Source organism: Triturus cristatus, chromosome 3_2, assembly GCF_964204655.1.
Source record: "Triturus cristatus chromosome 3_2, aTriCri1.1, whole genome shotgun sequence".
In the NCBI taxonomy this organism is placed as follows: Eukaryota; Metazoa; Chordata; class Amphibia; order Caudata; family Salamandridae; genus Triturus; species Triturus cristatus.
The window spans coordinates 153,651,942-153,676,135 of record NC_140584.1 but is presented as its reverse complement, the minus strand read 5'-3'; the positions used below and the strand labels follow the sequence as shown (position 1 = coordinate 153,676,135).

The following is a 24,194-nucleotide window of genomic DNA, read 5'->3' as shown; positions in this document are numbered from 1 at the left end:
ACAAGTTCAAGTCTTCTTTTATTCCACCAACATGTACAACACAGCATTGTTAGCTCCTCTTACCCCAAAAGCCAGTCTACAACTCCCCACTGCTCTATCTCATATAACCATGGCGGCTCAGGACATTACATAGATCATCTAAGTGCCATGGTTCTAACAGCAGTGACCAAGTTACAACACATCATCCTTTGTAGCATATAAAAAGTATAGACAGTTCATACAATTTGAACTAGATTAATACCTAATGTACAGTACAAGAGCTCAAGGTAATAATTGTTTCAGTAGCATAAGACAAAACAACTTTCCCACTAAAGAAGGAACTGAAGTAGGAGAGAAATAAATTCAAGAGTAAGAGTATAAGAATAAGAAAAAATTAAAGGGAAAATAAGTACACTGTATCCACAGACCATAATCGCCCAGTGCAAATCAATGACACAAATGAGTTACATCGGCACAATCATGCAAAAATGATGATAGTAACATAAACATTAAATATAGTCATCCAGATGCTTTGTTCTCTTGTTCGGAAGGTGACTATCACGAATACCATCTTGAAATAGTCCACTGCTAACCTCCAGTCTCCCCTAACAGTCACCATCAACATTGTCTTCCACATTGCCACTATTTCAACCCTGATCAAATGTACCCCTGCACCACTCCTTGCTAAACAAGACATACTCCACACACTGCCATCATACACCAGCACCACATTTTCCTTCACTTGTGTTATGCTTCTTGGACTCAGGCATTTAGATTTTCTTTTGGAGGACCAAAGTTGGCTTTTAATGAAAACCAGATCCCCCACACTCCACTTACGGGAATATGTCTGTCATCAAATACTCTCTTATAATTCTGCTGGTGTAGTCTAACAGACTCAGGGTCGATCTTCGGAGCCTGTTTCTTGAAATCTTGAAACAATTCATCCTACTGCCTGCTAACCTGCCCATCATGATCAGAAAAGGAGACACATTATTGACTAAATTGGGAGAATTTCAGTGCGCCCAGAGTTTTTCTCAAAGTACCGCCCACAAGGGAACACAATTTTCCACGCGGTCTGAGCACAATCCTTAACCAATCCCTTCATGCTGCCCACCAAGCCATTTGCCTGGGGAGAATATAAAGCAAGTTGGTAATGCCTAATGGCCAGATACTCTAAGAACTCCCTAATTTCAAGAGGTACAAGTTGCACCCCATTGTCAGTTATAATGGTCTTGGGGACACCTTCACATGTAAACACTTCTCACAAAAACTCAATTATGTGCCTGGTAATGACAGAATTCACACAATTTGCCATAAAACACTTTGAGGTGTAATCCACTAGAGCCAACACAAATCTCTCCGAAGTAGGTAACAACTCAAATGGGCCAACTATGTATAGCCCTAACTTTTTCCAGGGTTCAGAAGGGATCTCTGCCAGAGACAAAGGAACAGTCCTAACAGATCTGGCTTCATAACTCCATGAACGCTGTATTCAGTCCTTGACCACGCTCTCCAATTGCGTGTCCCCACAGGCCACCAATTACATTCTCTCACCCTAGACTTAGTCAGGTTCCTATTGAGATGTCCATCATGAGCTAAGTTGACTATTTTTCCCTACAAGGCTGATGGCGGAATTATGTTTTCACCACGGTACAGTTCCCCACAAAGGATGCACAATTCCTCCTTTACCCCCCAGAAAGGTTTAACCTCCTTAAAATTGCTCTTGAAATCAGGCCAAGCTGTCACAATATATTGCAAAAAGTGCTCTCTGACTCAATCTCTTTTGGCTTCCATTTCCCACTCAACTTTACTGATGGGCGTCTCCCTGACTCACCTGATCTGGTGACCAATACATCCAATCCACAATCTCTCTTCACATGTAATCTGGATAGACAATCTGGAAGTATTTTCCTAGCTCCTGGCAGGTATTCTACATGGTAATTTAACTCAATCAAACTTTCCACCTATCTTTTGATGTGTGGTGTAGTAGTGTTGATGTTCCTACACCCCAATACCTGAACCAATGGCTTGTGATCAGTCCTTAGTACAAAGGGTATTCCCCACAATAAAAACTCTAAATGGTGCACTGCCCATACACTGACTAGGGCTTCCTGCTCCACCACGAGCATCTCTCCTCCGCACCTCACAGGAAATGAGAAACAAAAGCGACCTCTCTCTCCCCTCTCCATCCACCACCTGGGATAAAATGGCAGCAAGACATTTCATGCTCACATCAGTTGTAGGGTAGTTTTTTTGAAGGTGTCAAAATGCCCAAACGTTGGCATTTCTGACCTGGTCTTTATTGACAGGAGTATGTGCATCAAAAATAGACTTAACCAATTCTAACTTCAGGCTTATCCTAACACCTGAAATAGTGAGTTCAAGATAGATAGGAGACAGAAGTGACCCCAAATTTACACTTACCGTGTTGCAAAGATGAGACGTACAGGTACTTTGTTAAGAGTCTTCTTTATTACGTCTCAACACCATCACAGGTTCCAGTCAGCTGGAGTCAGCTGTTGAATGTTCGCACATTCATGCCAGGCATGTACCATTGGGGTGGAGGGCAGAGGGGTGGCGGGGCATACCAAGTGTGGATTACAACACTTATCCTTCTTGAGGGTGAGACCATTATCTCTAAGTAGCATCCATACCTGCAGCAGTACCTGGTTATGACTCTGTGTGTCCTTCCCATAAACCAGGATGTTATCTTTGAAGAACATCACAGAATCAATGCCCTTAAACACTGTTTTCATGCGTCTTAGAAAACATGCCGCAGCTGAGGGCAGCCCAAAAGGTAATCTCACACATCTGAAAGCCACTAACAGTGTCACAAAAGAAGTTAATGCCTTACAGGCCTTATGTAACTGCACCTGATGATATGCGGTAGAGAGATCCATCATACTGAACACACAAACATCTTTGAGCAAGGACAAGGCTTCTGCTGTATTGGACAGAGGCTGGCAATCCACCCAAATATTTTGATTTCGGTCCCTCAACTCCACACACATTCTGATCTTGTTTACATTAATCTTGGAGGCCAAACAAATTGGAACCAGCCACTCAGAGGATTCAATTTCCTTTATCACCCCCATGGACAGCACTTTGTCAATTGCCTCCTGGAGCGGTTTTAGCATCAGATTAGGCATCGTACTCATCTTGTGTACCACAGGCCTTCTGTGTTTTTTAAGGATAATCTTGTGTTGAAAATCCCTAAGGACACCCAACTCATCTCTAAACACATCCTGAAACTCTTGAATAATAGGAACTGTCCTCCATGGCGATCAACAGGACCTGATATTTTGAATTCTGATTTAGAATGATTCCCAAATCACTTTGGTGCTCCCAACCCAGAAGATTGTCTCCAGGCTTGGCCATGTAAACCTCGCCAAGTGTCTCTTTCACCTTAACGTAGATGCTCATGACTGTGTATCCGATTAAATCTATTGTTGCTCCCCAATACCACTCTGATTTTATATCAGGAGGACACAACTTCACACCTTCTTTCCCACAGATTATCTCCCAAATTGTGTTTCCAATAAGGCTCAATGGAGATCCAGAATCAGCCAGCAATACTAACTCCTTCCCACCAATGGTCATGACACATTCTGGCATTTTGACGTGCCCCCATCAACCTCACCTTCCACATTATTTACACTACCAGATGGAATCGACACCTGTAGGATGACACCTTGTTCTTCTTCCTCTCCATCATACACCTCTTGTACCTTGTTGTTTTCACACACAGGGGCGTAATGCCCCATCTTACCACAGCCCCGGCACACCGAATTACGTGCATAACAATTGGGACTTATACAAATGGCTAAAACTACCACACTTGAAACACTCACATTTATGATCCGTTCCTTGGACCAACCCTTTGGCCACAGAGGTATTGTAAGCAGTTTTTTGTAGCCCTGGTGTTTCTTATGCTCCACATTAGTTTTCTTCCCTGGTTCAGAACTGGTTACTTGCTCAACAGTAATGGGAAGAGTGCTTCTCATTTCCTTTATCCAGCCAGAGATATGCTCCATCACTTCTACAATGTCTATCACCTCCTTTTAAGTGGGATTTTTAGTCAACGGTTTCTCTTGAACTCTAGTATTAATGGTGCAATGCACCAGTTGGTCTCTGATAAGTGAATCAGCCAAGTCACCAAATTCGAATGTGAGCACCAAACTTTTCAGGAAACTTACATAGTTGCCCACTTTCTATGTCATTGCTTGTACCCTAGAAAATAAATGTATGCCTCTCTTTGCCAACGTTAATGCGTGGACCAAAACACTGTCCTAACATCATGAGCAACATTTCAAAAACATCCCTAGGCTGGCGCTCAGCATGTCCAGTCGTGATCTCATCGACTTTCATAAATATTTAACCCCTCAAATCCTAAATTGTGCAACAAAACTCCTTGTTTTTTTGCTGTAAATTTTTCACCCGCTATGGCGATCAAGTATGAGTCGAAAAGTTTTCTCCACTTCTTCCGAGCAAAAGTAGTATTCCTGACAAATAAAACTTGAGGAGGTTAAGCGATTTTTATCTTTAAAACAATTAACACAACAACCTAAAACAATAAGGTGGAAAAATAAACCAAAAAAAAACCTTGCAATAAATACATTAAAATATTAACTCCATAAGAAAAAAGCTAAATTAACACTCTAAAATAACAATAGCTGAGTTCACTGTACTTCACACACAACTGCCCTTCAGTTGTTCGCTGGAAGGTTGATAAAAAAAAAAGCTCCAGAAAAAGAGCTTCCTGCTAAGCCATTCACTTCAGTATTTGACAACGCAGGTACTGAGAATACTTCCTTTTCTCTCCACAAAGGTCATTTAACCAGTCTAGTTATTGCCGATTGCAAACAACTAACATCAGCAGAGGCTCAGTTCCACAAAGCTGTATGATTGGCTGGTGTAAAAGAACAAGCCCCGACACGTCAACTGCTGTCCCGATGCCCTACTAACAGAGGAGACAGCCGAGCAACAGGAACGCCGCTGACCGCTCTGGGCCCCACAATGGAGCGCTCCGATCAGCTTTACCTCCACAGAACAGTTGGTACTCAACCGGTGCACGCAATGGCAGCCAGCACGAGGAATCTACGTTGACATGCAGTCCAAGGTGCACTTGATGTCACTCGACTGCTCTAGAAGCAGCGGCCTGCCGGAGTCGGGTTTAAACTCAGGCAACGCATGTTTAAAATCTTGCTGAGCTAAACTGTGGCCTCACCAGCTCTGTTGTGTTGTGGGCCCTAGGCCCACATGTAGGCCCACATGCTGACCAATCACTGACACATACCCGGTGGATATAGTTATTCAATTGACTAAGAGCATGTGCACTTGGGCCCTTTTATTAGCCGGGTCACGTCACTCATGACGCCGGTGATGGATGGGTATGGGGTGTGTGTGCCCACTCCCATAGGGGAGTGGCTACTAAAACAGTGCCTGTCGAGACACTAGAACGTGTCTCGCAGGACACAACATTTCTTCCAAATTTTAATAAAAACAAAAGTTCCCTAGTCCAACCTGTAGGGAGAAATAACAAGAAAATATACACCATAGGGTCCATCAGTTTCTCGGGTCAAGCATCCCGAAGACAACAGACCAGGACTGGTAACTCCAACGGTAGCAGGACGATCTCGGCGGGCCTTCATCATTTAACCTGTGTGATTCAGGACACTAATGCTTGATTGAAGATGTCCGCGGCCCTCTCGTAACGTGTCTGTGGAATCATGCCCTTTGGTCCCAGCTGGCTTCCTTTCGCTGACCTTGAGGATGGTATGTGGTGATTAACAACTGTTCATTAACTGGTGCGTCAAGATCATGGTTGGAGTCCATGGTGAAAGTTCACTGGATTCTTTCTGTATAGCCGTAAGTCTCTATGAGGCTGTCTTGTTGTGTCCGGTGACCTGTTGGGGGGAACAATGTCTTTTTCAGCTCTCCCGCTTGGGGAGGCCCATCTTCGGGCTTGCCACGGGACTGCTGATAGGCTGCGATTGGGGCTGCGTATGTGCCGGCTGGGGGCAGCGGAAAACCACCGGGGAGCCAGTAGCCAGTCTCTCGCACAAACCTCGCTCAAGGGTGTATGGATCTTGGTCAGGACATGCTCTCGCTGCCACATTTCAGGTGTAGACCAGGTTAGCAGACAACCTCTGAGTCTTCTTGCTGTCTAATTTGGCGCGGGTGTAGGACTCCATTCCATGTGTATTCAAGATGGTTTCGTGTGACTCACTTGATTGAATACTGGCTTGATGGCATGGCCAGTCGTGTGGTGAATCTGGACGATAGCAGGTGATGATTTGCTTTGATGATGGCAGGCTTTCAGTCTGAAGTCGATCACTTGAGGCAGGGGCGGCCAGGTGCCACCACGTTCTCTGGGAAGCACTGGCATTTGTGTACTTGGGCTTCTTGGGCTGTCGAGACTTTGATGACGGAGGGTGATGAACATGAAACATGAGGCATGAGACTCGGTTCGCGCAGGCTGTGCGGCTTACCCTCGGCCTCCCGCTGTGCGGTTGCCAGTTCCTTTTCGGGTTGTCCCCCTCTTCCCTTGTTGTCGCTGTATCAGGACTCACTCGTGTTGTAGCTTGTGTTTCTTCATCGTCTAGCCCTGCCAATCACGACTTCCCCTTTTGACCTCAATTGGTTGTCCAATTCTTGGTGAGGACCCTCCTGAGTGCTGTGTCATGCACATGGCATTGATGACGTAGCTGCCATTGGGCCAGGACTACAGGTGGCGATGATTAACTAGGAGAGGAGGTTTCTGGACAAACGTCATAGCCACTTGACTGCCTCTTCTGAACTTTCTCTTGTGCCTTGGGCATGTGCGGTCAAGGGCAGGGATGCCGTTCAACTCCAACTGCCGACACTCTGGGATGGACGGTCTCACTGTGAAGCGATGGGAGCAACGCGGTTTGCGCTTGCTGCGGCTTACGTGTGGCGCTTGCTGCGGCTTATGTGTGGTTCTCCCTTGGTGCTGTCGCCAGGGCCGTCTGTCTGCCTTGGTGGCTATCTGGTGTCTCTGGAGGTGTTCTTGGCTTGTGGTGCTACGAGTCCTCTTGCTTCTCCTCTCATTGTCTTTGACACACCTGCGTTTGTCCCGCTTCTTCTGGGTGACACGATTTCCACTTTTCTTCTTCTTCGGGTGCAGTGACATAACCCATGTTTTAACAAAGACAACGGGCCCCTTAACTTCAATGGTCTCCAGACCATCCAAGCGAGACTTTAGTCCCTCTTCTCAGCTGCATGGCGAGCAGCCGCTCGTCTTGGGTACTCCTTCAGGCAGCTTCTTTTAAGCCCCTACTCTGGGTGTTCCCTCTCCAGGCAATGGCTTCCACAGGCAGTAGGGAGCGAAACTCCTACTCTGGGTGTTCCCTCTCCAGGGGATGGCTTCAACGGGCAGTAGTGAGCTAGTGGTGTACAACTCTCCTCTCGTCAGCCTTGGGTCACTGACGACGGTGTGAGGCAGTGTGAGGAAGGACACTGTTCTGCGTTTGGCCCCTTCTAGGCTTCTTTGAGGCGATGGAGACTTTTCTTGATGCCTTCGGCATTTCCCCTTCTCTTCGAGGAGGTTTTTCTCTCATGGGCAACTGCCCATGCAATCACACTTCTGGTTTCCTTTGTTGCGCACCTCGGACTTGGCGCTCTCCTACCCTCTTCTGGGTATTCGTGCTTCTGTGCGTCTGCGCAACTACTTCTCTGTGCTCTCTGCGTGCATCACTTCGGCGAGATTCTGACTGCGCCCTTCGTTTGCTTCATTGCTGCTGTGGAGATGTATGGGGTCTCCCTGCTGATTTCAGCAGTGCTTCTTTTCTTCAGAAGTGTCTCTTTTCCTCCTTGGAATTTGCCAGTGTTTTGAGGTGCTTCTTGGTGCCTGTGATGCGCACATCTGTCTTCTTCTGGGTGCGTGCCACGCCCTTCAGGCTGTGCATGCTCCTTCGTGGCCAGGGTGCCTTCTTCTGGCACTGTGCGTACCTGCTCTTCTTCCTTGCGGCGGTGGTCATTCACCGCCAGGGGCGAGTGGCACACTCTTCTTCGTCGCTGTGGCGTGGGGCAGCCACTAGGGGTGTGCCCTCTGCAACAGTCTTTCTTGTGGGGTTTAACAGTCTCACCCCTTCACTGTGACAGCTCTGAGTTGGTGCCCCTTCAGGCAATGCTAGGGCTACTATTCCGTGTCTGCTGGTGCTTTTGGTGCTCACTTGCCTCTAGTAGCGGTGTGCGTTTGTATACTGGAGACGTGCTGCACTGTCTTCCTTTCCAGGGATGTCGCTTGGCCACCTGTGGCCTCTTTCCTCTGGCCAAGGTCATATAGTGCTAAGCCTGGTGGCATCAGACGCTGTGCATAGTTATTTTCCTTGGGGGACTGCCAGTAATCAGTCAGTGTTTGCAGTGCATTTTACTTGGCAGGTGCAGTACCTTCAATCGGCCACTAGATGGCAGTGCAGGTTCACCCACCAGTGTAGGGAGGCTTGCTGGCGGTGCCGGTGCTTCGAGTACGGGCTACGCGGTATAGATCTCACCGCGTCCCGGCTTACACTGGTGCAGGCTTCACAGTTTTCCTCGCTGGCTGGATGTGCACTTGGCTGGCGAGTGACGGTTTTTTTTGTGCCCCCCGCGCACCCTACCGGCACAGGGCGCTGCTTCGCGCAGGTGCGGTCAGGCATCTCTTGGGCAGTCACTGGTGTCGCGCAGACAGGGGAGGCACTGGGACACTCGCCACCTTCTCGTCGGTGCTGCACTGGGGGTTGGAGCTGCCTCCCATCAGGGTTTCACATACTTGCGGTGTCTTCAGGTGCGGGGTGGGCTCCCGATCACCTTGTTCGCTCTGGGTCACTGTACTGTCCGCCACAGCCCCTTGATCACTCACCAGGCTCACTTCTGGCCCAGCAGGCAGTCACTTCCTATGAGGGTGGGCTCCGCTGTCAATTTATACAGGCCTCAACATGTGGCACGGGATCCTCCACCGACTCTCTTACTCGCCAGCCACGTGGTCACTATTCGTCGCGCTGCCATAGGCTCACCATCTGCCTGCTCTGTCTCAGGCTCTTCCACGCGGGGTCTCCCACTCGGCTCCTCGCGCCACCGGGGCTCCTCTCACGCCCCGTGGGACCTCAAGCGCATCGGGCACTTCCTGGGGTCAGCCACTTGTGGGCACTGCAGGCTCGGGGTGGGCTCATGAGGTGCGGCGTGGGCTCCCGGTCACCTTGTGATCGTCATGCAGGTCCGGGGCTCTTCGCATGCCACTCGGGCCTTCCGGCAGGTGGCGCCTTCCTCGCAGGGGGGGTGTCAGTTCCACATGGCAGCTCTCTCCCCCTCAACCATATCAGCTGGGGTGCTGCACACACGGGCACATCCACCCTCGTCGCCAAATGTTGTGGGCCCAATCACAGACACATACCCGGTGGATATAGTTATTCAACTAGTTATTGATGCCGGTGATGGATGGGTGTGGGGTGTGTGTGCCCACTCCCATAGGGGAGAGGCTACTAAAACAGTGCCTGTCGAGACACTAGAACGTGTCTCGCAGGACACAACAAGCTCTACATACGCGCTGCAGCCGCCTTCTGGAATTGGACGATCCTCACTTGTAAAGGACTGCCAATTACATCAAAAATGTTGTGCATATGGCACAACTGAGAACAAGGCTAAACTCACAACACCACAATAAACGAGATGTCAATACAGGTTGAGTCAATAAAATTTTGAGGGGTGCTGGTGGATATCCTGCCCCTCACAGGAACTCTTTGCCAGTGTTAAGAAGCACTCTGGACACTGGCACAAGTTCAAGTCTTCTTTTCTTCCACCAGCACGTACAGCATATCCTTCTTAGCTCCTTTCACCCCAACAGCCGGTCTCCAACTCTCCACTGTTCTATCTCCTGTTACCATGGCAGCTCGAGACATCACATAGAACATCTGAATGCCATGGTTCCACCAGCAGTGACCAAGTTACAACAGACGGCCTCACCAAAACATTGAGGAAACTTCATTGCCCTTCCTGGCCCTTGTTAAATACAAACTGTACTTCATCATAGGGCATGAATATCTCAGTTTCGGAAGACTTACGGTACATGCTACAGTTTTTGGACAAGAGTGGAGAAGTTAGGACAGGGTCCACGGCCATTAATGTTATAGTGATCTGTTGTCTTGAGCTGCTGAAGAGTGGGCCTTGTCTATAGTATATGCAGTGCAGGCTTTCAGGCAATGTGACTGCTGCCATTGATCAATGGGGTGCCCCCTGCATGAAAGGCTGTACAGAGATAAGAGCATCCTGCAGAGCTGTTGTTGTGTGTGGCACTTTTCAGGTGATAGTTAGAACTGTATGATAACTCTGGTGATTATGCAGTTGATGGAGAGATCGGTGATTTGTCACTATCGACTCATGGAATAGTAGCATAACGGGTTAATGTTTCAGATGCAAAGCACAACATGTGGCTTATAGATCACTAATTAGTATTTTATGTAGCTAGCCCAGTGGGTTATTGCTTTTGTCACATAAATACATTGGTTACTTGGAATTCATAAGTAACAATCACTAAACCTTTGCACCTGGTCTGCATCACTTTTGTAACGCAAACCTGCAGCAAATTGTTGTTTTGTTTGGACTTACTTTCCAGCGCAAATTCTATTTGCATTTGACAGTAGCACTAAAGTAAAACAATGTAGCACTTTGCTCTACTTTACATCAGGGAGAGATACCATGGGTGGTACATGGACGTTCCTATGGATTTTGATGCTAATTCCTATCTACTAACTTTTGTGAAGAGGATGGACATAGAAAAAATAATGCCTCCTTGAGGCAGGCGTAAAGGTGAAGAAAAGATTTATTTTCTCCAAACCTTTACAACTTTGCATGTGTGCTGCATCGTCCAGTACCAATGCACAGGGGTAAAGTATAGAGTTTTGCGATGGATGGGTAACCTTCCAGTATGAAACCTAAGTTTGGCATCACACAAACACCCTTGCACCCTAGTGTAAGGGTGTTTGCATGGGCGCAAGGCTGCCTAAGGTAAGCCAGCACTGCAGGAGAGAGCAACATCACAATATCTTAGTTGATATGGTGCAGTTATGCTTTCTCCTTTTCACTCAACGCAGTGACCACAGCAGCTTTGGTTACTGCGCATAGTATTAAAAACGTAGTTAACCTTCCCCTTCGTTTTCCTAGATCGTGCATTCTTAGCATATAATGCATATCAGTTTGGATGACATGTGACTGCTACACCTTTAGTCCTCATTGTCTTAAGTAACATTTCCTATACATTAATTTACACACTTCTATGATTCATTGTCTCTTTATAGTATTTTTGTGATGTAAAATGTTCTAACAGTCTACATTGGGATGAACAGCACTATAAAATACATAAATGCGAGAGAGGGGCTAAGGAGAGCTGATGGGCACCATTGGAGGATGGTAGTGAAGGAATTTTCGATTGTTAAGGCCATTGGAAAGCAGAAAAAAGAAACATTGTTGCACCATGCGCCTCCAATATTGAAGTGCTGCGGCAACAAATGAAGGGTGTGGGGAGGAAAAGACCATTGATTTAGGCCCAGATATCTGTACTGGGGTGAATGTTTGACATTGTTCACCATTCTGTCCATCAATTGTTCTTTTTACTCTGATCATATTGAAGGCAAACAATATGCAAAAAAGCAGTTAAAGTCCCCATCACAATACTTCACACCATTGGGTATGCTGCCTGTGAAAGACTGAAATCCAGAAGACTAATAAAAATGACTGAAAACAATAGGGGAACATCACCAGTGCATGCCATGCACCCAGACGTTGCAAGTAGTACTGCTATCAAATATGCTTCTTCTGAATCCGTGCTAAACTTTGTAGTTAACAGAACATTTCCAAATGACCCTAAATACCCTTCCCAACAATTTCCTCCGAGAATTACTTGAAGGAATTTGTCCAGTGACTTAAAGGGAAAGAAGTGTGGCTTTCCAACCACTAAAACTGAAACCACAATGTTACTCCTCATCCCAACCTTGGAAAAACAGGGTCAGGTGAAACAAATCACTTGGGTAAGAGCCGTTCTATGGTGCAATGGTATTTCCTAAGGGTTCTTTTAGCACTAAATAATCTTGATATGTTGTTAGAGATGCTGTGCACTTCCAACCCACACATGAGAGAGGTTCTAAAATCTCCAGTTTTAGGGCAATTCTTGCCACATTCAAGATTGACTTCCAGCACACTTTTCAATATACTGCTAAGATAATCTGTTCTTTCTGCTTTGATTGTATGATTGTAGAATCACCTTTGCTTGCATGGTTCTTGTAACCCTGGTTATGCGCCTGACCAGCACCAAGGGAGAAGTTGTACCAATGTCCTTCGCTGTTGTCCTCGGCTGGTGCTATGTCATGTACTTCACACGTGGATTTCAGATGCTTGGGCCTTTCACCATCATGATCCAAAAGGTAAGGATAAACAATCTATGCCTGTATAGCATGCATGTGCGATGCTGATTTGAGGCAGGGGTTGCCAGTGGGGACAACCATCACTTATTTGTGGGGACCTGCACTGCACTTATTTTTCCACATCATATATTTACTGAGTGCAAGAGATGGAAAAACACATAGATCGGAAAGATGGAAGAAGGGATACATGGGAAAACCATCACAAAGGAAGAAACCAGAAACCTACAAGAAAATGGGGCAGTGAGTGTCTGATAGTGGATTAAAGACTACCATTCTTGGTATTCAGCATGCTGACATTGCACCCGCTGCAGCTTCTGAGTAAAGCTTCAGGAACAGCAATCTTTCTTTCACAAATTAAGCATTGTTTATGCGCTACATTTATGAGGCAGGGAAGGAGGTTCTGCTGTACAAGAGACAAGTTGGTGAAGTCCAAATGAATTCTCTGGTACAGTAGTATTTAAACCTTTGACTTCTGAGAACCCCTGCTGAATCTCTACTGGAAGCAGGGGACCACCATCTAAGCAATGTCTTTGACTTGAACTTCAAAATACAAGAAAAGGTATAAAGCAAACAAATGGATAAATTATGAACTATTGTAATTCACAAACAAAAAGTAGGTAAACATCAACATTTGAATGGTAAGACTTGGAGCTTTTCAAAATGTCTACATAGGCTCTAGCATATCTCTTTGTTCTCTTAATCTTGTTTGCTCTTTAACAATGCTCTGTTTTTATCAGTGTATAGTACTGCTTCAATGGAGGCCACCAATTGTCCATACTTGATTCCATTTTCTGCATCTGTGCTGCTCTCACAAATCAAGCTAAGTGCCCTAACTTAATTTTTAACCCCCAATCTAAAATTGCTTCACAGTTAGAGAGCATTTCAAATATTCAGTTTTACACTTAGATTTATGTATGTATTTATAATTTATTAATCTACTAATATTATTCCTTTTTCTAAAATGCTTTGGACCTCCTAAGTAGGTGTCACCAACAGCCATAGGTACAGGAATTCAACTACTGTTCTAGTCAGAAGTTAGTGCATTGTTGCCGTTTGTCTAAAATGCTACTTCAACTAGAATAAATGTAGGTCCTCGCAAGAGAAAATGGGGTAAATATACACTGAAGTGAACATATGGGAGAGACAAGTCATAGAAAGTAAGTAAAGGCACAAGAGAAAACATATAGTGAAAGTATGTTAAGGAATCAGACATAAATGGAGGAAAGTGCCATGGAGTGGTAAAAATGGAGAAGTGCAAGAAGAAGGTAAATATAAGAGGTATTATTGAAGAACAAGACAAGTAAAAAGCTTCAAACAGTAACAAAGTGAAAACACAACCCAAGAAGAATCTCCAACTAACTCAGAAAACCACAGTAAAATATTATAAACTATTTGAGGCGAAAAAACCCCAATAATCCAATCTGTAGAGCCGGCAAAATACAGTTTTAAAGACTAAAGTATAAATAGTTCCTAGAATCACAAAGTGCCAAATGTGGTTATCTGGTTATGCCGAACCTGCACAAATTCACAAGTTCAGTCCAACTGCGATGGAGTGTGGGCTGCATAAATGGACCAAGTTAGGCCCGCAAAACAAAGTATCTTTTTTCCTGGTTGTGGGGCATTGCAAGACCCCATGTCCAGGATACATCACGCAGCAGAGGTTTCGTGGAGCTGTGATGTAGAGTCCTGTGACAAAGATGCATCGCGCACGGGTGGTTCCGAAGAAGCTGCAGGACTGCGATTCAGAGTCGTGCGTCATGGTCGAGGGGGCCATCGAAGAGGGGATTGCAATACGAAGGCCTGCATCGAGGATGTGTCTCACAGCCGCAGTTCCAAGGAAGCTGCGGGCTACGATGTGAGGTCAGACACCAGAGATGCGTTGTCCGAAGTGGCTGTAAGGAGATACATTGCGCTGCGTAAGTTCTGCTCGCAGCAATACAGCTGAGCTGGCAGAGCACCTTCAGACCCATTTCCAAGGGTCCAGGGCTAGAGTGGCACCACTTGGAGGGCAATACTCATAGCAGATAAGAGTCCAGGTGCTAGATTCAAAGTGTTTGTATCTGTCCCTGAGGGTCTGTAGGACTTGGCCTTTTTGGCTAAAGTTCCCTAAACTTTTTGCTTTTCCCCTAGACAGTTTTCCTGACATAGAGTTGCCAATTTGGATGCATGGGTACTTTGCCGCTGCTAATCAGTGTCAAAGTACAAGGGTTCCCTATGTAAAGTGTAGTAATAATTGGTTGGCCATGATTAGTAGGTTTGCCTTACTAGTAAAAGTCCCTAGTGATGTGCAATGTGTGTGCAAGGGCTAATAATGCAAAGGCGCGCAGAGAAGGGAACTCCTGCCTTCAGTGTAGGGCCTGCATGCAGAGTGCTAAGTTAGCATGTTGTCCTGACAAATACAACCACTTGTCAGGCCTTACTTTCCCTTTTGCATACACATGGGGCACCCCTGTGGTAGGACTCAGGACCCCTGGGCAGGGTGCAGTGTAGGTAAAAGGCAGGACATTTACTGAGGTGTGTGTTATGTCCAGCCAGTGAAAAACACTCCATTTCGTTTTTCACTGGTGAAAGGCCATTCTGCCCATAGGATAGAATGGGGGAGGTTGGGTATTGTGTTTTGGTAGCCTTGTTTCCTGTAGGTTTATAATGGAGAGGTGAAGTTTAGTATGTATGAACTCACAGTGTCATAACACATCTTTCTGTGAAAGTGGTTTTGGCACTGTGTGTTCATAAACCACTGTTTTAGAAAGTGGCTGAGTTTTGTGCTGTAAGCACTTCTGTGTGTCTCTGGTGAATGTGGATTGACCGTCTGGATCTGTGAGGTGAGAGGAGCTGGGACAGGTCTTGACCCAGGGAGAGGTTGAGATGGCACCAGGCTGCCCTGCATCTTGAGAGTAGGGGGAGGAGAAGCCCGGGAGGTGAAAAGGCCTGGGCTGGTGCTATAAACCAATTGACCCATCTCCAGCTGATTGATTAAGTATCGAGACCCCCAGTATCAAAGGGAGAAAGGTGACACTGGGAGGGAGACACCCAGAACTGATTTAGGGAGGGGTCAGGGACCCCTGAGCACCAAGAACTTCAAAGACATGAATGGGTATAACTAAGAGAACTGAAGCCCCTAGAATTTGATGTAGTTTTGAATTGTGAAATGGACAGGTCGAGTCTGCAAAGGCTTTGGCCTCTTTCGTGATCAAGAAGAACCTCTGCCAAGCAAGGAGTTTCTGAAGAGACTGCTGGATAGGACTGACCCTTGCTTCGTGATCTGGGGCTGGCCTGCAGTTTGTAGCTTTTACTAAGGAAGAGACTGAAGGGACATTGCAGTGGGTGTTTCCCCCCCCCCCTTCTTGAACAGGACTGTGCTTTGTGCTGTGTGAACCCCAAGGGCCCGAGGTAAGCTGGCTCCCTGTTTTGAAACACAGGAGCATATGGGTGAGCGTGTGCTTTTGCAGCTTGAGACCCTCAGAAGTCGTGCCTTGTGATCGTGGGCACAAAGGAGTAAACTGAGTCGCAGACGTGCAAGGAGCGTGTCGGTGTGCAGCCAGGGTGTTGGTGAGGAGCGCCTGGTTGTTGTGTGCACCGGGAGCGTGGAAGTGAAACTCGGATGTGCAAGGAGCGTGTTGTAGTACAAGCCAGGGCGTTGGTGAGGAGCGCCTGGTCATTGTGTGCAGCGGAAGAAGAGAGGAGACTCGGACACGCATGGTTGTGTCGTGGTGCAAGCCAGGGCATTGGTGAGAAGCGCCTGGTCGTTGTGTGCACCGGGAGAGGAAGCGAGTCTCGGACACGCAGGGTGCATGTCGAGGTGCAAGCTGAGGCGCTGGTGAAGAGCGCCTGGTCATAGTGTGCACCGGGAAAAGAGGTGAGGCTCGGACACGCAGGGTGCATGTTGAGGTGCAAGCTGAGGCGTTGGTGAAGAGCACCGGGTCACTGTGTGCACCAGAGAAGAGGCGAGTCTTGGACGCGCAGAGTGTGTGTCGCAGTGCAACCCCAGGGGCTGGTGAGGAGTGCCTGGGTGGTGTGTGCACCGAAATCGAAGTAGGTCTCCACAGTGTTAAGGGCGGGTCTCGACGGTGTGTACTGGGAACCGCCGGAAGGAGGGCCAGGACATCGGGCCCCCAAGTGAAGCAGGAGCAGCCCGGACCGGCGGCCCTGTAAGAGCTGAGCCGCCAGCCCGAACTCGCCGTGCCCATTTGACAGAGTTCTGGGTCAAGGCCGAAGTCGCTAAAGAAGGAGAGGAGAGTAGGGTCGCGCCTCCCCCAGGTAACGTTGATCACCACCTGGGGTGGGGTGCAGAACCAGAGAGACACTCTCTCGGCCTCCCGCTTCTGTCAGCTGCGTAAGCCTGTTGCTTTGGCTCGGATCTAGGCCCATGCTGACCCAAGGTCGGGGAGTGCTGGGGCCGAAGTAAGAAGCAATACTTTTGTGTCATCATTGATCCATGATTAGGGCAACTGTTAACGGAGCACCTAAACTGTTGTATTACACTTTGCATTACTGCTTCTAACTAACTATCGAACTGTCGTATGACGCCTGACTCTAATTGAGACTGATGAACTACGTGTTGAGTGTGCTACGCACTGCATTATTTTTCCCTTGCAGAGTACATGATTGTCCCCAGGCGCATTGCATTATTTCTTCATCGCACAGTCCAGGATTTTTACGTGACGCATTGCTTTGTTTTTCCATTGCACAACTACATGATTGTAGCGTGACGCATTGCTTTGTTTCTTCCTTGCACAGGGCATGCCGATAGTGATACTCATTGCATTATTCCTTCTGTTGCAAAGTACATGATTGTGGCGCTACGGATGGCATTGTTTCTCTAATGCATAGCACAGGGTATATCGTTACGCATTGCAGTATTTCTTTTCTTTTGCAACGTGTGTGATTCGAGCAATACGACCTGCCTAACCTTTTGGTTAGAAGTAAGACTTACCTGTTGGTTAGAAGCAGTGGTTGGGAATAGAACTTGTATCAATACAAAGGGGGGGGGGGGGGACCAAGAGCCAGTTGTGGTCTAGTGCCTGTGCTCCTAACGTGAAACTTTTAATCAAAAACGGGACACTGTTCCGGCAGAGGGGTACAACATGTTACCCACTCACTACGAGGAAGAGAAAGGAAGAAAAAAGGGGGAAAGGAAGGTGTAGAGTCTCCTAGGTATTAGGACCCACTCGTGAGGGGGAAGAACAAGTCTTGCCTCTTGTTGTCCTCACACACCCCGAAGGATGTCATGCTTCATCGTCGGGTGTTTGCTCCTCGTCGGGTGAGCACTACAATGCCCTACGGTTCCCTCTAAGGGTCACTTTGGTAGAGATCTATTTAGAGAACAGCCATTTGATGCATGCAGGTGTGTGGGGTGGGTCCTATTGGAGGGTGATGTAGTGCGTGCAACGTAAGTTAAAACTGTCTAAGGGTTACCAAGAAAAATTGTTTATTGTGGCGGTACCCTTGACAGAGTATAAACTTGTAGGTTGTGTGTTACTCCAATAGGCTCAATGTGCCCAGTTAACTAAAATGTTAAAAAGGATCCATGGCGCTTCTTCAGGACCGAAATAAAACAAAGTGAGGTGATGTGCACATAAAAGGTGAAAGGGTAAATACCCTCTGAAGGTGTCAAGGCGGGCCAAAGAACTGTGTACCCTGCAGTGTGGCTACAAACTAAATAGTTGTGACGGCTCCTGAACACCACCTAGGAGAGAAGACAACAGAAAACAAAGAGGACATGTGTCAGAACTGTCTCTGAGGCATCACAGTGTTTCCCAACAGTATAAAGCCGAACTGCACAAATCACATCAGAGAGCACAAGACAGGTAAGGTCAAAGTAATGCCATTAGAGCAGAAACCCCAGCGCGGTATCTCAACATCGACAGCCTGGCGGACCGGGCACATGCAGCACCAGAAAGCATGGCCGCTGCATGTGTGGCCCCGCCGGTGTCCAAGGAGTCACCCGCGTTGGGCGTTACACCAAAGGAAGAGTACCTGCATGTAGCATATGCATATAGCACATGGGATTAGAACCTACCAATCCACTGGAAGGAATATTACCCATTCTTATATGTTGGTTTTGTATCGTGTGGTCATATCGTATATCTTTTTACATAAAGATTATGCTTGTTTTATAGAAACTCGTGTGGAGTCTATTTGTGGTGACATCAGTGGGTTGCTGTGAGTGTGGTTGCACATACTGTACACTTGTGCTCTGGAGATAAACCTGGCTGCTCGTGCCAAGCTATTAAGGGGGTGAGCAGGGCTATCTCAGATGGTGTCCTTACTTAGCCTAACGTTGAAACGAGGGGTCAGGACCTCGCACCTAGCAACAGCGGTGTGGGACAGGGACTCCCGCCTCCTGCATTTGGTGGCTGCGGTGAGAGACTAGGACCCCCACTTCCAACAGGGTCTGACCAGGAGGCCAGACAACTAGCCCTTGGAGTCACTCTGGTGGTCCTGGGATCGAAATGTAGGTCCAATATGTCCTACTCAGGCAGCAGGAAAACAGAATAGTAGTCCTACTTGCAGAAAAGCACAGCAGCCCTTCTGAGGCTTCCACAGATCCAGAGGTGTACTGAAGAGTTGGGTCTGAGGGTCTTTTATTTAAATCTGATGCCCACTTTGAAGTGGTAGAAGGTTCTGAAAGTTTCCAACCTGATAGGTGTTTGGAATTTCCTGCCTCCCTGCCCTTGCCTCAGCTTTTGTGGGGTGACAAGACTAGTGTTAATACCCTTTGTGAGTATGCTGGCAGAGCCTTTGTGGTGTGCAAGGGTCAATCAATCAATCAATCAATCAAAGACATTTATAGAGCGCACTACTTACCCGTAGGGTCTCAAGGCGCTGGGGGGAGGGGGGTGCCGCTACTGCTCGAACAGCCAGGTCTTCAGCTTCTTCCTGAAGGAGAGGTGGTCTTGGGTCAGGCGCAGGTTGGTTGGGAGGAGGTTCCAGGTCTTGGCGGCCAGGTAGGAGAAGGACCTTCCTCCTGTGGTCGCTCTTCGTATGCGGGGGACGGCGGCGAGGGCGTGGTTGGCTGATCGGAGGTGGCGTTTGGGAGCGTAGAAGTTGATTCGGTTGTTGAGGTAGCTCGGGCCTTGGTCGTGTAGGGCTTTGTGTGCGTGGGTGAGGAGGCGGAAGGTGATTCTTTTGTTGACGGGGAGCCAGTGTAGGTCTCTCAGATGTCCGGAGATGTGGCTGGTTCGTGGGATGTCGAGGATGAGTCTGGCTGAGGCGTTCTGGATCCGCTGGAGTCTCTTCTGGAGCTTGGCGGTGGTACCGGCGTAGAGGGCGTTGCCGTAGTCCAGTCGACTAGTGACGAGGGCCTGGGTGACGGTCTTCCTGGTCTCGGTGGGGATCCACCAGAAGATCTTCCGTAGCATGCGTAGGATGTTGAAGCACGCCGAGGAGACGTTGTTGACTTGCCTGGTCATGGAGAGGGAGGAGTCCAGGATGAAGCCTAGGTTGCGTGCGTGGTCTGTCGGTTTGGGTGCGGTGCCCAGGGCGGGAGGCCACCAGGAGTCGTCCCAGGCGGATGGTGAAGAGCCCAGGATGAGGACCTCCATCTTGTCTGAGTTCAGTTTCAGGCGGCTGGTCGTCATCCACTCTGCTACCTCTTTCATCCCTTCGTGCAGGTTGGCTCTGGCGGCGGCGGGGTCGTTGGTCAGGGAGAGGATCAGCTGGGTGTCGTCGGCGTAGGAGATTATGCTGAGGTTGTGTTGGCATGCGATGGCCGCGAGGGGGCTCATGTAGACGTTGAAGAGGGTGGGGCTCAGCGAGGATCCTTGCGGGACGCCACAGATGACTTCGGTGGCCTCTGACTTGTACGGTGGTAGGCGGACTCTCTGTGTTCTTCCGTCGAGGAAGGAGACGATCCATTCCAGTGCCTTCTCCTGGATTCCGACGTTGCTGAGGTGCTGTACTAGGGTGCGGTGGCAGACAGTGTCGAATGCCGCGGAGAGGTCTAGGAGGATGAGGGCCGCTGTTTCTCCGTTGTCCATCAGGGCTCGGATGTCATCGGTGGCGGCGATGAGGGCGGTCTCGGTGCTGTGGTTGGCTCGGAAGCCAGACTGTGAGGGGTCGAGGGATCCATTCGTCTCAAGGAAGGCGGCCAGCTGCTTGTTGACGGTCTTCTCGATGACTTTGGCTGGAAACGGGAGGAGCGAGATGGGGCGGTAATTCTTGAGTTCGGTGGGGTCCGCTGTGGGTTTCTTGAGTAGAGCGCTGAGTTCGGCGTGCTTCCAGCTCTCAGGGAAGGTGGCGGTGTTGAAGGATGTGTTGATGATGTCTCGCAGGTGGGGTGCGATGACAGCGTCGGCCTTGTTGAAGATGTGGTGAGGGCAGGGGTCGGTCGGCGATCCGGAGTGGATGGAGTTCATCGTGCGGATGGTGTCTTCGGTGCTGATTGGAGTCCAGGCGTGGAGGGTGGAGGTGGGGGGTGGTTGTTCGGTCGTGGTGTGCGTTGGTTGGTTGGTGAAGCTGTTGTGTATGTCCGTGATCTTGTTGTGGAAGTATGAGGCGAGGGAGTTGCAGAGGTCTTGCGATGGGGTGATGTCGTTGCTTCCTGCGCTGGGGTTGGAAAGCTCTTTCACGATGTTGAAGAGTTCCTTGCAGTTGTGTGCGTTGTTGTCCAGCCGGTCCTTGAATGCAGTTCTCTTGGCGGCGCGGATCATCTGATGGTGCTTCCGGGTGGCATGCTTGAAGGTGGTCCTGTTGTCCGGTGTTGGTTCCCTTCTCCAGACTTTCTCGAGGGCTCGGCAGTTCTTCTTGGAGCTCTTGAGTTCGTCGGTGAACCATGGGGCTTTCTTGCTGCCGGGTCTGCTGGGCGGGGTGCTCAGCGGGGCGAGTTCGTCCGCGCAGTTGCTGATCCACTTCGTGAGGTTGTCGGCGGCCTGGCTGGGGTTCGCTGAGCTGGCAGGAGGGTGCTGGCTCAGGGAGGTGGCTAGCTGGTCGGCTGTGATCTTGTTCCAGCTTCTGCGGGCAGCCTGTTGCTGGTGGTGGTGGGTCGTCGTTCTATTGAAGGTGAAGTGGACGCAGCTGTGGTCCGTCCATTGAAGCTCTGTGGCGTGGCTGAAGTTGATGTCTGTGCTGGATGAGAAGACTGCGTCGAGTGTGTGTCCGGCGAGGTGGGTGGGGGTGGACACCAGCTGCTTGAGTCCAAGATTGGCGAGGTTGTCGAGCAGGGTGCTGGTGTTGCGGTCGTTGTTGTTCTCCAGGTGGAAGTGGTAGATAAAACCTCCTCCTCCTCATCAAGTCATTGATGGCGCATACTTCCAGCTGCTATTCTACTTTGTCTTACTGTCTGGGAGCAATACACAAAGACCAAGTGCAAGCAGCACCTAGTCATGTGAACCAGGATTGAGGCCACTGTTCCCTGTAAGGTCCGTGCACTTCTGTAGCTTCTGACAGTTAACACTTAAACTGTTATGAATTTTAATGGTTTGTTTATTTCAGTTTGAAGCACTGTTTTGTAGTATATCGAGCTTGCTATTGTTTTAAGTAACTTATGTAATAAAGAACTGCATACTCACATAGTTAACAGTCTACGAATCATATGCATCTGCTAGTGAAATGATGCTGGAGAGTGGTGTTGCTACCAAGAGATAGGGTGACCAGATCTCCAGAAACAAAAACGGGGACATTTTGCAAAAACGAAAGAAGGACTAACATTTTACATCAATGGTGCTGCTCAGAATGACAACACAGAAGAAGCACTAAGAAAATAAGTAAAATGAAATTTAATTTAATTTTTAAAACCAGCATCATACCTGTTAATTAAATTGCTTACCTATAACAGGTGCTAACTAGCACAACTTTTGAACATCCAATAAGTGCCTAACACTGGTCTTCGTCGAACCCATCTAAAAACCGGGACATGAGCCAAAATTGCAGAAATCTACAGGGACAGCTCGTTAAAACCCGGGACTTTCTGGGCAAACCTGGGACGCCTGATTACCCTACCAAGAGAGAGCAGACATTTTAACCTAAACCCGCATTACCATGCTATTTCAATCACAGACTAGCACCAGTTACCTCTTGGGATTGCTGTGCTCTGTTTACTTTTAACACCACTCCCTTTCCTTTCTAGATGATTTTTGGCGACCTTCTGAAATTCTGCTGGCTCATGGCGGTGGTCATTCTGGGGTTCTCTTCAGGTAAGTTATTAAGGGGAGACCTTAATGTCGCTACTTGTAATGTGCCTTGACCCAATATGTTTTCTATTGAATCTTAAAGTGGCAGGTGACTTTCATAGTTTTAGTCTATATGTGCAACATGTAGTATGTTACATCCTGTGCATTTGTAAAGATAATCAGAATGTAGTTTCATCGTTTATAGGTAAATATGATTTCTTCTGTTGCTTACTGGTTAATTGTTCCACAGTCTAAGTTATCACTTCCAGTTAACATATTTCTGGGCAAAAATGAACTTGAGAACTTCAGAACTTCCGAAATGCTTAATTATGTAGTCAGGTTCATATTTCTTCAGTGTTGTTTACCTGCATTGAGGTTGTCCAGTCTCAAGTGTATGTCTGTCTTACCGAGTGTTAGACCTGGCTTTCTTGGTGTGGTTTCCCCTGACTTTTTGCCTTCAGACTTCCTGTTTTTGCTGACTTCGTTTTTGCTGGCCTTAGGTTTCTGTGCACTTTACCACTGCAAACCAGTGCAAAAGTGCTTGTGCTCTTTCCCTAAAACATGGTAAAATTGGCTTACCCAAAATTGGCATATTTAATTTATTGTTAACCCCCTAGTAATGTGCACTACCTATGGCCAGGGCCTGCAAATTAAATGCTACTATTGGGCCACAGCATTGATTGTTCCACCCACTTCAGTAGCCCTTTAAACATTTCTCAGGCCTGCCATTGCTGACCCTATGTGTGCAGTTTAAAATGCCATGTCAGCCTGGCAAGCTAAACCTATTGCCAGGCCCAAACCTGCCTTTTTAATACATTTGATAATACTTTATTCAGCTTTTTAGAACCAATAAAATACATAAGAACATTTAAAGCCTCATAGATCATGAATAGATTTAGAATCCATTGTAAGATCATAGTTGAATTACAAACTATGGCACTAGGATGCAGAAAAAAGTACAAAATACTTTGTGATGGAACACCTAAATCTGCATTCACCATGCCAGAGGACAATATCTTTACGCTTGACAATACAGCACACAGTAATAAAGTATTCTTTATTAACTGTGCAATTACTTAAAATCTTAACAGTATAAAACACATGAACATAACCCCACTCCAAACCACCTTCCCCCAGGAGCTACCTGATATTCAACTCTGGCAAGTAAACAAGTTGTGGTTTCTGAAAAGCACCATTCCGAGGCCTCATTGCAATTTCTGAGGCCCTTGTCTCTTAGGGCTGGGTGCAGCAAACGATGGTGATCGGTAGCCAGCTTGGGGCAGCAGCATAGAAGATGTAACCAGGATTCCCTATGGTAATTGCATATCCGGCAGGAGACAATGTTGTCTTTTCGTGCCCATTTTGGGTTGAAATCTGAGATCTTGAGGGCAGTGAGGCGCAAGTTCAGGATTTTCTTTGTTGTTTGGGCTGAGAGTGGGTTTCGCATGTATGGTGGAACTTTCCCAGGAGTATATGAATTGTCCAATGCCAGTGTGAGGGAGTTGTACCGGAGTGAGGATCAATCCAGTTCAAACGAGATGGTTTGGACTTGGTGCTTCACAGCTTTAGCCCAGGCAGAGTAAGGAATTTCATGAAGGGGCATGCTCTCTGCCTCGAGTTTCAGTTGATCTATTGCTTGATCCAACTTAGAGTGCCAAAGGGAACCCTCGGGTTTAGAGAGTATTTAAGA

General features: G+C 47.7%; 1 protein-coding gene across 1 annotated transcript in view; it reads left to right on the top strand.

Moving 5' to 3' along the window:
• The window catches only part of LOC146856926 (transient receptor potential cation channel subfamily V member 6-like), a 288,989-nt gene that overhangs the window by 138,190 nt on the left and 126,605 nt on the right, over positions 1-24,194 (top strand). The window contains exons 11-12 of the mRNA XM_085646781.1: positions 12,230-12,395; positions 22,462-22,528. Of these exons, the coding sequence (XP_085502907.1) occupies positions 12,230-12,395; positions 22,462-22,528 (233 nt within the window). The remainder of the gene's footprint in view (positions 1-12,229; positions 12,396-22,461; positions 22,529-24,194) is intronic.